This window comes from Eurosta solidaginis, chromosome 4, assembly GCF_040869045.1.
Source record: "Eurosta solidaginis isolate ZX-2024a chromosome 4, ASM4086904v1, whole genome shotgun sequence".
Taxonomy (NCBI): Eukaryota; Metazoa; Arthropoda; class Insecta; order Diptera; family Tephritidae; genus Eurosta; species Eurosta solidaginis.
Genome location: NC_090322.1, coordinates 244672551 through 244686034, shown reverse-complemented (window position 1 = coordinate 244686034; position 13484 = coordinate 244672551). Strand labels below are relative to the sequence as shown.

The 13484-nt window shown below is 37.3% G+C and overlaps 1 protein-coding gene across 2 annotated transcripts; it reads left to right on the top strand.

Annotated features, from left to right (window-relative positions):
* Positions 1 to 992: 992 nt before the first annotated feature.
* LOC137251196 (pancreatic triacylglycerol lipase) lies at positions 993 to 13081 on the top strand. 2 transcript variants are annotated; one of them, XM_067785369.1, is made up of 5 exons: positions 993 to 1645; positions 7879 to 8135; positions 8204 to 8365; positions 9523 to 10159; positions 10236 to 13081. In XM_067785369.1, the coding sequence occupies exons 1-5, from the start codon at positions 1537 to 1539 to the stop codon at positions 10652 to 10654; spliced, it is 1584 nt and encodes a 527-aa protein (XP_067641470.1). In that variant the 5' UTR covers positions 993 to 1536; the 3' UTR covers positions 10655 to 13081. The 2 variants fall into 2 exon arrangements, with proteins under 2 accessions (XP_067641470.1, XP_067641469.1); XM_067785368.1 differs by having other exon boundaries at positions 7870 to 8135.
* Positions 13082 to 13484: the final 403 nt, after the last annotated feature.

Here is a 13484-nt window from a genome sequence, read left to right as displayed (position 1 = left end):
GAAAACAGAAGCAGGAAGCAAACATAGTAGACATAAAAGTTCTACCGGTCTTTGTGCGAAATTTATCTCTTATAATTTTGATTCTTATCAGAAAAGGGGCTTGTTTTGGCGATAGTAGGCCTGTAAAACATGAATATTATTAAATATGACAGATTGTCACATGCTATTATTGTCCCTTGATAATTCCTAGTTTTTTATTTTTTTACACTTGAATAAATTTATTATTATACTTATAAACATATGTATGTATGTGCGTGTAACAGATTATTGGAAATTGTCAAAGACTGCGTATTTTTTATTGAATTTTCGAGGTTTCCGTTTGCTATTCTCGAATGTTCATTTGTGTACAAAGTAATTACAAAACAAAATACGCACAAACATGGATGCGTATGTAAATATGAATTTTTGATTTCGATTAAGTTATGTAAACCTATATATGTACGTATATAACTGTAAATATTGGAGATGGCAGTGCAGTGCAGACCAAAAACCCCGACACTAATCAATTTTTTGTCTGCACTACCTGCCATCATTTGTCAACTGACGTTAAGCGCCGGAATCAAGATCAGTTACAAATCCAAATAACAACAACAAGAAAATCTAATAATGCAACTCTAATGAAAACAATTGCATATGGGTGTGACCAACAACAAGCTAGAGCACTTCACCTGCTACACCCCCCCCCCCCCCCCCCCCCCCCCCCCCCCCTTGATGACTCGATCACATGAAATACAAGCACATAGTGAACACTTTACCGCTGATTACATTAGCTAAAAACGGAATAAGCAAAAGTCGAAGAGTAAAGAATGAGTAAGAATTATTACAACTTGCTGACTTCTTACCGGCTAACGACTGTCTGCCTTGTTGCTGAGCTGAGTCGATCGATGTCTAGTTGACTCTTGATCACATTTGCGATCGCTACGAATTGATATTGCACTACAGTTGATGAGTGCGTCACTGTACATGAGAATATCAATAAAAATTGCGACCACACAGCTCAATCGATTCAGTATTGCAGTGTTTTTCAAAGCATAAAGACAAATTCAAAGGTCCGCCAACTAATCGATCAATGGACTTTTAAAGCATAGCAAATTACTTAGTGAATGAATTAAGCGAAAATTAGAAATAAAATAAGCAAGGAAGAATTAATTAGTAAATTTAAAAGGCTGCGACAAAAAACACAATTTAGTATTAAAAAAGCAAAGGGAATATTGGGTTGTTCTTTGTTAAAATATTTAAAGTGATCAAATGTAAATTTTATATTTAAATGTGCTATAATACTATAAAAATAAGAACATCTACACGTAAACAACTTTTGAGTTAAATATCAATTAGCGATTTGCCATTTATGACGGAGTGATCGATTGATCATGCTGTGATCAGTCATAAAAAAAATATTACCTAATAAACAAAAATCAAATTAAAATTGTTAAGTTTGTAATAACACATACCAATAAAAAATATAACTTATAGACAATTTAATTGCATTTGCAATTTAAGAAAAAAAAAAATAATAAAAAACAACAATAATAAAAAATGTTTATAGCCGCAAATACCACCGGTAGCCTAATGCTACACACGATGCTGTTTTTGGCAAATCAGACCAGTAACAATTCGGTCGATCCACCGCCATCGGAAAGCAGTGGTAAGTTAGTGAATATAGGTACCGAAATGCGCTTTTGAAGTCCACCAAATTAAAGTGACAATGAAGTCTCTGTCGGGTCACCGAGAATAAGGGCATATACATAATTAATCATGGGCTTGGGAAAATTGGGAAATTTTTGGGAACACATACGTCGATAACATTCCTATAGTTTTTATTTTAAATTTACATCCGGTTTTATGAAACAACTTTTTTCTTTAAGTTGTGTACGGACTTAGATATTTTGTTGATAAAAATAAAAATGTAAGGTGCGATAACCTCCGAAGAGATTTTAGGCCGAGCTTCTCTTCCAATTTCCTAATAAATTGACGGGACGGGACCTACTCCTTTTATGCTAGCTCCGAACGGGATCTGCAAGGCAGATGAGTTTTTGCTCATAGCTTTTCATGGCAGAGAGACACTCGGAGTAATATTTTCTTGAACCTAGCTTAATTGTTGATTCGACATCTGACAACACTGCCGCCCCTAGTAGCTGCAAGCCTTGACATAGCGAGCGCAGAACACAAACACAAAACGTGCTCAAGTGTTCTTCCTGCAGTTCGCACTTCCTACATCTGCTTTTACTGACGTTGGCTAATTTATAAGAATATGACGCCAGAAGGCAATGTTAGTGTGCTCATCATAAGCTTAAAGTCTTCGATCTTTAAAGATATGAGCAACTTTCTAAGTCTTAAATAGTAGAATTTGCGCCTTTCCTGCTTGATGGACCATATACAACTCTGCTTCCTTGGGATTTCTGACAAAATGGAGCGGCCTTTCCGTTGCCTTCTATACTTCCTTGTTTGCATTCCAGTATACTTCTTGATTAATTACTATGTGAGGTTATTGCCCGTTGCCTAATTATCAATAATATTATTGACGCGACTGCAGCTTAAGAACGCTTCTTCCAGAATTTCTGCTGCTTTAATCACGGCTACAATTCCCTCCTGAAAGTTATTACAGTGATCCTAAATGATACGGTAATATAAAGTCTACCAGCAAAATGTGTTTAGCTTAATATGGATGATGGTAGATGAGCCTCGGTGAATTCAGTATTTTGAGCAAATCACCTGCCAATCAATTACAGCAAGAGAGATATGGACACACTGCAAGAGGATCAAACCACGTTTGGCTAGCGGAACTCCCATTTCTCTACCGCCTTCTAGTTCCAATTAAGTTGTGCCATGGGGGCTAACTCGCCAAATTTGATCGCAACCTTAAATCAATTCGATGCAAGTGAGATCAGCCGATTCTCAATCACCCACAATTGAACTTAGATCTTTAATAACCGGTTGTTAACCCAACAAATATTAAATGCTCTAGCAGTGAGAACACTTATCTACGGCATCCTTTATCTCGGCAAGTAACGATTGGAGTATAGTGATCGATAAGTTTCAACCTATGACTTACATGGAGCTCCGGACAGAAAACTCTCCTAACAACCCTCCCTTCGAACTTCCGATATGAGTGACTCTGCTCAGTTCTCCTTCAAGAGAATGGCTTAGGAGAAGCAGCTGCCTTGTCCTCAATATGGGCCTAAAGAAGAGATGGTTGGTGTCATGTGCGGACACATTGCAAGCGGGGCATACATTTTGTATGTCGGGGTTGATTCTGGATAGGTAAGAGTTTAACCTGTTACAGTATCCAGATAGAAGTTGAGCTAGAGTCACTCGCGTTTACCTGGGGAGTATGCGTTCCTCTTCCGCAAGTTTTGGGTACTGTTCTTTGAGTATTGTATTCACCGGGCAATTCCTGGCATAAAGGTCCGACGCCTGTTTGTGGAGTTCGCTGAAGGCCTGTTTGTGTTTTTTGGCTTCATACGGCTGAGTTATCAGGTGCCGTATTTCCTCATAATGCTTACGGACACGACTCTTTAAGCCCCTGGGCGGTGTTGGCTCATCAATCAGATGTCTGTTGGGATGCCCAAGTTTCTGGGTATTCAAAAGGAACTGTTTGGTTAGCTTCTCATTCCTCTCCCTATGGGGAGTATTCTCGCCTCATTATGTAGATGGTGTTCTGGGGACATAAGAAGACAACCCGTAGCGGTTCTGAGGGCAGTATTTTAGCAGGCCGGCCTGTAGCTTCTTCCAGTGAGTGGTCTTTAGGCTTGGCGACCATATCGGGGACGCGTAGCATGCAATCGGCTGGCCAATTGCTTTGTATTTAATTTGTTGTTGTAGGCGTTGTTAAATGACACTAACATTTTGGTTGTATTTGCGTATGCAGTGCACCAGTACTTTATAGGTCAGAATCGGCTTAATTATTATCTCATAAAGCCAGTGCCCACCTACCGATGGCAATCCCTGCAAGAGTCCCTAACCAATTAAAAATTTGTAGGGCTTGAACGAAAGTACTTTATAAGAAGAATAAATTGCCATTGTTGGAAGCCCAAAAGACGATCGACAGGAAAATTTTGACTTGAACTGCTCTGAGCTGCATAACGGAAATGTGTAATATAAAGTGTTATAAGGCTTTCCGCAACATTCACCACGAAACATTAACTTTAACCTAAACTCCTGCCCCTTGAAAAAGGCTATGTATCAACGCTCACTAAAGAAAGATACTGCCTAATTTTTTTTAAGTATTTGGATAATCTACCATTATATTTATCATCCCTTCATATATCCCTTCATATGCTTACTGAACCCTGCTCATCTTCCCATTATCAATATTAGTTCGACTAATAACTAATCTGGTAACCACAAAATCAGCTAGATACAAACTAAGAGTGCGCCAACCGTCCTTAGGTAATGGGCGTAGTATTCTAAAGATAGCTGTGTAGCAGGGTAACTCCCTGAGGGTTCTAGTATTTACAGTGGTTGGCACGTACATTCAGTTGACCAGCTCATATTAGATAATATTCCTATTAGAATCGATGACATCTACTGCGTACTTACTCTTTAACAAGTCGAAAAATAGTTTTTCCAAAGCACCCACAATGCTACACCAGTTCCAAACGGCACTAACTTGCAAAACCAACACCTTTTCAGTTCAGATTCTTTCTTACTTCGCGCCAAACTTGATTTAAAGAACTGGTCTAAGTTATCGTATGATTATCATAGTCCCGTCCTAAGTATGTATGTCCACATGATTATTCATTCGCTCGCAGCTGCTTAATAGCCGGCTACAAATTTATTGAGTACTTTTTTTTTTTTTAATTTGCTCATTTCCGATATTCCGTTGATTGCACTTTTTGCGGCAGCCAGCCAACATGCAATGTCCGCCGGCACTCCTCCTTCCGCAGCGATTGCTTGGCAAATATTTAGAAGGTTCCATCGGAAACTTTTTAATATCAAATATGTTTGTATGAGAGTAAGTCAACTGGTTAAGTATTTCATCATAAGCAAACAAGTACATATGGCTGAATGTCTATGAGATCTGGTTTTCGGTTTAAAGTCTAGATCATTCCATTTTTTTGTGTGAGTAACGGCCAAACTTAAATTCAGAAATGGGTGATTTTTTTTAATAGGTTGGCAGTTATGTATGAATGTGTGTACATTTATCCATGCGATTTTTTCGATCTCGTTTTATACCTTTCATGAAAATGAAATGATATAGTAAGTTTGGTCGGACTCTCAGCCGGACTTGTAAGCCCTTAAAGGAGAAGAAATAGACCAGCCATAACGAACTGATCTGATCTGATCAGGATGAAGATTTGAGTTTAACCAACGCAAACTAGTCTCTGAATTTTTGAGATATCACGATGAAATTAAGTGGGAGTGTATATTTTGAGTGGACATTTCTCGGAATCGATCAAATCGAACCACTGTAGCATATATTCCCCATTGAACCGATTTTGCAGAAAGGAGGTATTTTTTGTCATATCTTCCTCAATTTATCAGATGGAAGCTTTAAATTTATTTTAAATGGGTGGGCGTAGTAATCTGATAGAGGTCTCTGAACTGTAGTGTGACCGTTTAAGACTTTGCTGTGACCTTCATTCAATTCTTTAAAAATGTTACAATCTCTGCTGGTACGCGCTTGATTTTTCCCTTAATTTTTAGTTAAAGTAATAAATTTGACTAACTGCCACTCTCCCGTATTTTGAGCTATCGCGTCTTCTTTCCTTTAGGTAAGCAGGAGGGCTTGACTACTTTGTTTTCATTTACGGAGTTCTTCCCCGGTCTCTCTCACGGTGGTGACGCGCTTCTATACCCAGCCGCATCATTGGCAAATATTTTCTTCTTTAATTCGTTAGCGCTAAATCTTGGCTTTTTTACACCCTTTAAAGAACTCAATGGAATCATCGATTCATTTTCCTAATTTGCACAACTTATTCTTGTTAACCACTGTGGAGAATTTTCCATCTAGGAGCTTAAGGAATTTGAAAGTTTTCTTAATAAGGCCACTTAATGTAGGAATTCCTGTTCTAACCTTGCTGTCGCAATACTACAGCTGCAGACGCTCCATCTTTGCCGTTTACTTGCTCTCCCCTTGATTTTGTGTCCTTAAGCCAGAGCCAGATCAGGGTTGATGGGGAGGATCTCAACCGAACCTGCAGCACCAGCTTAATGGTGGCGAACACTGAACGTACCAAAATGCGTGCCAAGATTTTAACGGGACGGAGACAAGTGTGATATTAGCTGGAAAGTCGAATATCACACTCGCCAGCCCATAGCAAACATATCCATATCTTTAGTTTTAGTATACCTTAATTACATAAGAGCTTAGTGGGCTCAGTCTTATTATTATTTCAAGAGTTGCAATTGTTTCCTTCCTAGATGTGTATCCTAAGCCGGGTATGTATTCCCTCAGCTGAATAAATTAAAGATGGAATCACTCACTTTGTACTGGAGGCTCAAAGGGTATATGAACCCGTTTAAGCCAAACCCTGCTCACCAGCCGCTCTTGGGCGGGGCTGCTTCTTTCTTTGAAAACTTGCAGCTAACCTAAATTAATTGGAGGGCTCTACCTCCAGCTCAACCTCAACTTCTACTGCTACCCTTACCTACATCTTCACTTCTACCCATAAATGCCATTTTCATGAACTTCTATCTCTAGCCTTACCCATACCTCACCTTCTAGTTTTACCTCTACCTCTGGAAATGCTTTCGTGGCACTATACACAAAGCTCATATGCACCACCATTGAAAAGTGTGTATTGACGATTCCAATCACTGACCGAACAATAAATATTTCGTAGAAAGTTTTTGTCGAATACTCCAACGATAGTAACCCTATCTCCTCTCGACATAGTCCATGTATCCAAGCAAAACAACTGAACAGTATGATGAGAGATTTATATACCGTAATTTTTGTTTATCGAGAGAGGACTTTACTTTTCAATTGCCTACTCACTCCAAAGAAGGGCGAACCATTCTTCGTTCGACTCTTCACCATGTCAGTCACAAATTTTTATTTTCCCACATCCACAAGTTACCCGAACTATGCAAAATTTTGTTAGTCCCCTTTTTTATATATACTGACCCCTTGGATAACAGTGACATACGGAAGACTTACGCTCAGTAATAAACTTTTGCAATCCGCCAATAAAAAGTTAAAAAGATCTTATTTAGAATTTCGCTAAATAAAACTAAAGAAATAACGCTTACGCAAATCAATATTTAGCCCTAAATAATCAATCGTCCGCGTAAGGCTCATTACGTCATTTCCTATAATTAAAACACACGACTTGTCGTTCAAAGAGTTCACATTAGCCTGATAAGCAAAATCGTCATATGGAATGTACTAAAATTGTATTAAAAGAAAAGTTTAAGAGTCAAATAAAAATTCGAAGATGCGATTAAATCAGTCCCAGAAAGTTTGCAGATTAAGAAAATCGCACGCAATACGCGCTTGCTATATTTAACTTTTTAACCTTGACGAATTGACAACCATAAAACGCTGGGTTCATAGGAACTTTTTGGCGCTGATTACAGATTTCACATTTTTCATTATCTGGGTTATGCGTCGAAGTATATGTGTATTCCTATGGGATGCCTCTTCCTAGCAAAGCTCTGGCTTTTAAAATACCGTTACGTTAAATTATGGAATCGACGGCTCGACAAGGGAAAACGAAAATCTATCTTGTCAGAACACCTGCAGTACAGACAATTATATAATCTTCTAGGCTAGTACATCCGAAAATCTTTATTTAGCCGATCATATTTAGCATGCGTCTTACTTTCTACTAACTTTGCTACTGCTTCTATTGCCTCTTATATTCTTTGTTCTTCAGTAGTATACATACTGAATTAATAATTGTTGTATCTCTTTCTTTCTTGCAGCAAACAAAGATGTCAAATGTTATGGTGTCTATGGTTGTTTCCCTTTGGATGGTCCTTGGCAATCGAAGACACGTCAATTCAACGTACATCCACAGAAACCATCCATAATAGAACCACATTATACGTTATTTACGACGCGAAATATGAGTCGGCCAACGTTCTTAGATTTAAATGATCCAGAAGCAGTAACCAAAATGGGTATAAATCCTAAAGGCAAGATTTTTTTCGTCTCACATGGCTATCTAGAAAATGGCAATGTAGATTGGGTATGTACATAGTGGTAGAAGTAGAAAGTGAAGTATTTCTATTAATTTCTTAAATAATTTGTTTTTAGATGAGAGAGCTCTGCAAAACCTTGCTGAGCAGCGAACCAGAAGGCAATGCTGCTGTCGTGCTGATCGATTGGGGTGGTGGCTCTAATCCACCCTATGTGCAGGCTGTAGCTAATATACGGCTAGTGGGCGCTATAACTGCCCATGTTATCCATATGCTTTATGTAAGTTTTACTGATTATTCTTAATCAGGGATTGCAAATAACCGGTAGTGACTTAATTTTAAACCAAAAAAAAAAATTATTTTTTTTAGTTTTACTAAAGGAAAGGAGTTCATTTCTATTTTTGACATTTTATTTTTACCCGAAAAGTAACTCTAATTTTTTGCACGAAATAAAAAACTCTAAAAATAACTGTTATTTAACGAGCGAAATAAGAAACTGAAAACACTGCTTTTTCTCTGCGAGCAAAATAAAAGCCTCAGAAAATTTCTTCGGATTTAAAGAACTCTAGAAATAACTTTATAATTAGATGAAAAAACTCAAAAAGTTACTCTTTTCCAACACTCTGGACTCATTCAGTTCAAGTCAGGTACTCATGGACAGGCCAGTTCAACCCAATTCTTCTTTCCAGAGAGAAATAAAAAAATATCAAAAAAAAAAAACTCTCCTATTTTATCTTTTCCTAGCGAAATAACCAACTCAGAAAAGAACTCTTCTCCGTGTACAAAAACTCAATAAAAAGGTTTTCCTTTTTGAGCACAATAATGAACTGAAAAAAAATATCTTTATTTTCCGAGTGAAGTGAAAAACTCAAAACGTAGCTCTTCTGTTCAGAGCGAAATAAAAGCTAAAAAAATAACTCTTTTTTTTAGATCGAAATAAAACAATTTACTCTCCTTACTCCAGGGAAATAAAAAGGTCTAAATTAAGTTATCTTTTCCAAGCGAGACAAACAACTCAAAAAAGGACTCTTTTCCGAGCAAAAAAAAAGACTCGAAAATAAATATTTTTTTCCGATCGAAATAAAAAACTCAAGAAATAACTCTTGTTCTCCAAGCGGAGTTAAAAGCTCAAGCATTAGCTTTTCTTTTCCTAACAAGGAAGTTTTTTATCTGATCGAATAAAAAGCTCAAGAAATATCTCTTCTTCCTCGAGCGGGATAAAAAGTCCAAGAATTAACTTTTCTTTTCCGAGCGAGATAACATAAAAAAGAACTCTTCCGGGCAAAAGTAAAAAACTTAAATAATTACTCTTCTTTCCCGAGCAAAATATTACTTAATAAGCGATTTTTAAAAAAAAAATTATAACCTGTGCGATCCCTGGTTACGATTCCAGTTCTTAATTGAAATGAAGGTATCTACAATTTCTTTTTCTTAAAGGAGGAGCTCCATTTACCAAATCTAAAAAACGTACACATTATCGGTCACTCGTTGGGCTCGCATTTGGCTGGCTATGCTGGTACACACTTACAACGTGATTTCGGTCTCAAGCTTGCGCGCATCACTGGCTTGGATCCGGCAGCGCCACTCTTTTCCGAAACGGCGCACATCGTGCGTCTCGATCGCTCTGACGCAGATTTTGTAGATGTCATACACACAGATTCGAATCCACTGATGTCAGGCGGTTTGGGTCTTTACGAGCGCGTGGGACATGTCGATTTCTATCCTAATGGTGGTGATGAAAATCCAGGCTGTGATATACGTCTGCAGGATTATATGAAAGATCGCAAAACTCCAATTTTTGTGACCATGCAAGAATTCTTCAGTTGCAATCACATACGAAGTTATCAATATTTCACGGAGAGTATCACAAGCGAATGTCCATTTATGGGTATCACCTGCGAAACGTATGAAGCATATAAAGAGGGAGTATGTTCAAGCTGCGATGAAGATTTATGCATACGCATGGGTTATCACAGTTTGGAGGACTACAACAAACTGCAGTCAATGGGCGAGATTGAAGAGGATAAACCACCTGTGCTGTATCTGATGACGGGTGATAAGAGGCCCTATTGTCGTAAGTTTAAAGCATTTTGTAGCGCATTAAAGTGGTAAACTAATCTTCACTTTCATTTTGCCATTTCACATTACAGGTGGTCACTATAAGCTTACAGTACGCGTTTCAAGTCATGAGGCGAGCACATTGCATGGCGGCGAGATTGGCACTATATCACTGCGTTTGCATTCGTTGAAAAATAGAAAATCGCTAACAAGTGATTTGCGCTTTTCAGATAAACCAGCCTATTTTGAACCAGGCTTTGAGTATAGCGTTTTGGTGCCTGGCAAAAGCATAAACGATGTAGCGCCATCCGCTTCGGTGCATTGGGAATATCAAATGAGTATCCTAAACCCGCTTACATGGCGTATACTTGCAGCACCGCGTATTTATCTTGATTATATACTAATTGAGTCGATTGAGTATCCAAACTTATATTTGAAATTATGCCCGCTCGATAAATCAGCTGTGATATCTGGTATGGCGAATATATTTCACGAGAAATATTGCAAATGATAACAAAAGACAAACAAAATCATAAGCATGCGTTGTGATATCACTTCTATGACAAAGTGATGTGGAGATGAACGAGATGTCTTCAAAACATTGGTTCTATGTGATCTATAATACGAATTAAAGACGGAAAAATCAACAGCATTATTGCTGCCACCGTGGTGTGATGGTAGCGTGCTCCGCCTACCACACCGTATGCCCTGGGTTCGCACCCCGGGCAAAGCAACATCAAAATTTTAGAAATAAGTTTTTTAAATTAGAAGAAGATTTTTCTAAGCGGGGTCGCCCCTCGGCAGTGTTTGGCAAGCGCTCCGGGTGTATTTCTGCCATGAAAAGCTCTCAGTGAAAACTCATCTGCCTGCAGATGCCGTTCGGAGTCGGCATAAAACATGTAGGTCCCGTCCGGGCAATTTGTAGGGAAAATCAAGAGGAGCACGACGCAAATTGGAAGAGATGCTCGGCCTTAGATCTCTTCGGAGGTTATCGCGCCTTACATTTATTTTTATTTATTATTCCAAACACGTTTTGCTGCCCTGAGCAAGAAATATAAATACTTGCAAGTATGAGTATAATCGGTACCATTTAATGAATCGAGTATTAGTATCGATAGTTTTGTTGTGTGTATTTAATGAGTATGCCATGCCGGCATTTAGCGACGTGTTCGAATAACCTACCTCTTGTGTGACTTACCATTTGTGAGATGATACGAATTACCACACTTAGTTCGGAAACCTACCACGAGGTGAAATACGCGGCACAGAAGTTGAAATTGTGGAAATAAACAAAGTTTCAGCCAAAGCAACAACCAAACAATATTTACTAGGGCGGCATCTGCCAACAGATAGCAGCGTGAGTAGTTTGAACTCTTCTCTATAAGAAAAATATCAACTCTTCCTATGGCGAGACTGAGAACACCTACCCTTCTACCTGTGAAGACTTTAGCCCAGAGTTCGGACTTTTTTATAAACTTGTTAAGCCTATTGCTTTTACGCTCATCTCTAGGTAATTAATAATTTATGCTAATGAAGATTTAGTCTATCAGTGAGTTGGATTAAAAAGTAGAGTTAATCACACTAAATTGTCATATGTAATTTATTTGTTTAGTTTCATTTGTAAATAAAAACTCATTCATTTCCAAATCATTTTAAACTATCTTGTTCTAATACGCGGTCAAAAATTTTAGTTTATTTTTTAAACTTAACGAAGTTTACTGCTGTTTTTCAGCTCTTTTATACTATAAAAACCGCTTAGTAGCTTGAAGCAATTTCTCAGACATCTTGGTCCGATGAAAAGTTTATAATTGAAACCAAAATGTCTTGCCCGTACCGGGCTTTTAAACTTTTTTGGTCTATATTATAATTAATGAGAGGATAAACCCACTTTTCAATATATTTGGGTTTAAATTTTAGCTCAGAAGTTTGATAAATGGGAATTTTTTACGGACTTAAATTTAAATTCAATTCAAAATCCATGAGCCCGTTGCGTCCTATAAATATTGCAAAATGTGAATTTAAAACCAAAAAAGCTTTGGTTATATATGGGGCATTCCATCCCATTTCGACCAATTTTGAACCCGACCCCTTTAGAATTGGCTGAAAGTTTTTCTTCTTTTTCTAGCTTACGAAAGACGTTTTTCAGAAGTTTTTCAAATTTTTTCATTCAACTCAAAAAAAAGTTATGAATTTTTAAAAAAACACCGTTTTTGTTTTCAAAATGCTATAACTTTTTCAAAAATTGACCGTTTGGGATCATTGTTTTTTATTAAATATGTTTTTAAATGTACTTTTCAGAAAAAAATTTTTTTTTTCAATTAAATAAAAAAAAAAAATTCTCGGCCCATTCCGGGATTGGTGGGGATGATTGCAGAATTGATTGAAGTTTTTTATGAGAAAAAAAGGGCGAAGTTCGAAAAATCTCAAAAAACTGAAAAATTACAAAAAAAAACTTTAAAAATTTGTTTGAATTTTTTCCGAAAAGTACATTTAAAAACATATTTAAAAAAAAAAAAGATCACAAACGGTCAATTTTTGAAAAAGTTATAGCATTTTGAAAACAAAAACGGTGTTTTTTTTTAAATTCATAACTTTTTTCTGAAAAACGTCTTTCGTAAGCTAGAAAAAGAAGAAAAACTTTCAGCCAATTCTAAAGGGATCGGGTTCAAAATTGGTCGAAATGGGATGGAATACCCCATATGTAGAACAAAAAGTTTAGGATTTAAACCGAAATTTTCAGCCGTGTATAACTGTTATTGTAGGTTTACATATTTATTGATTGAGTAATTTAAATACTAAATTATTTTGTACCTAATATACAATATTTATTACAATTTAGATTTCTATAGTTATATAATTAGATAAATTATACAAAATAATTAATAAATTACTATAAATGAAGGTCAATATTGAATATATTATTATTTAAAATTTTCAACAGAGTTCGGTTTTTATCGGGTTGTTATCAACAAAGACATTATCTTCGAATTTTCGGTTTGTTATCGCACTGTTATTGTGGAATCATCGGCTTGTTAATGGTTTCTTATTGGCTTTTTATCGGTGGATGTGATGGCCAATTTGTCGGAAAAATTAAAAAGTTGCATGACGCGAATTGGAGCTAAGCTCGGCCCAAGGGATTCAAGGGGTTGATAAGCGCAATACAAAGCTTTATAGCTTCAGACTTTCCGCAACCCAATTGTCAACCTCGCCTACTCGAGGTGAATTGTGTTACAAATATGAATGTATCATATACATATGTAGCAGGCGAGGCTCTGGCGATCCGAAGCTCCTCATGGAAGTAGGGTGTGGGGGGGGGGGGGGGGGGGGGGCTGCAGGGGGTG

Bases quoted from the DNA above. Each gene is read 5' to 3' on its own strand.
- LOC137251196 (XM_067785368.1), top strand. From the start codon at position 1,537: ATGTTTATAGCCGCAAATACCACCGGTAGCCTAATGCTACACACGATG. The intron at 1,646-7,869 runs GTAAGTTAGTGA...TCTTTCTTGCAG, and splicing joins ACCGCCATCGGAAAGCAGTG to CAAACAAAGATGTCAAATGT. The intron at 8,366-9,522 runs GTAAGTTTTACT...TTTTTCTTAAAG, and splicing joins ATGTTATCCATATGCTTTAT to GAGGAGCTCCATTTACCAAA.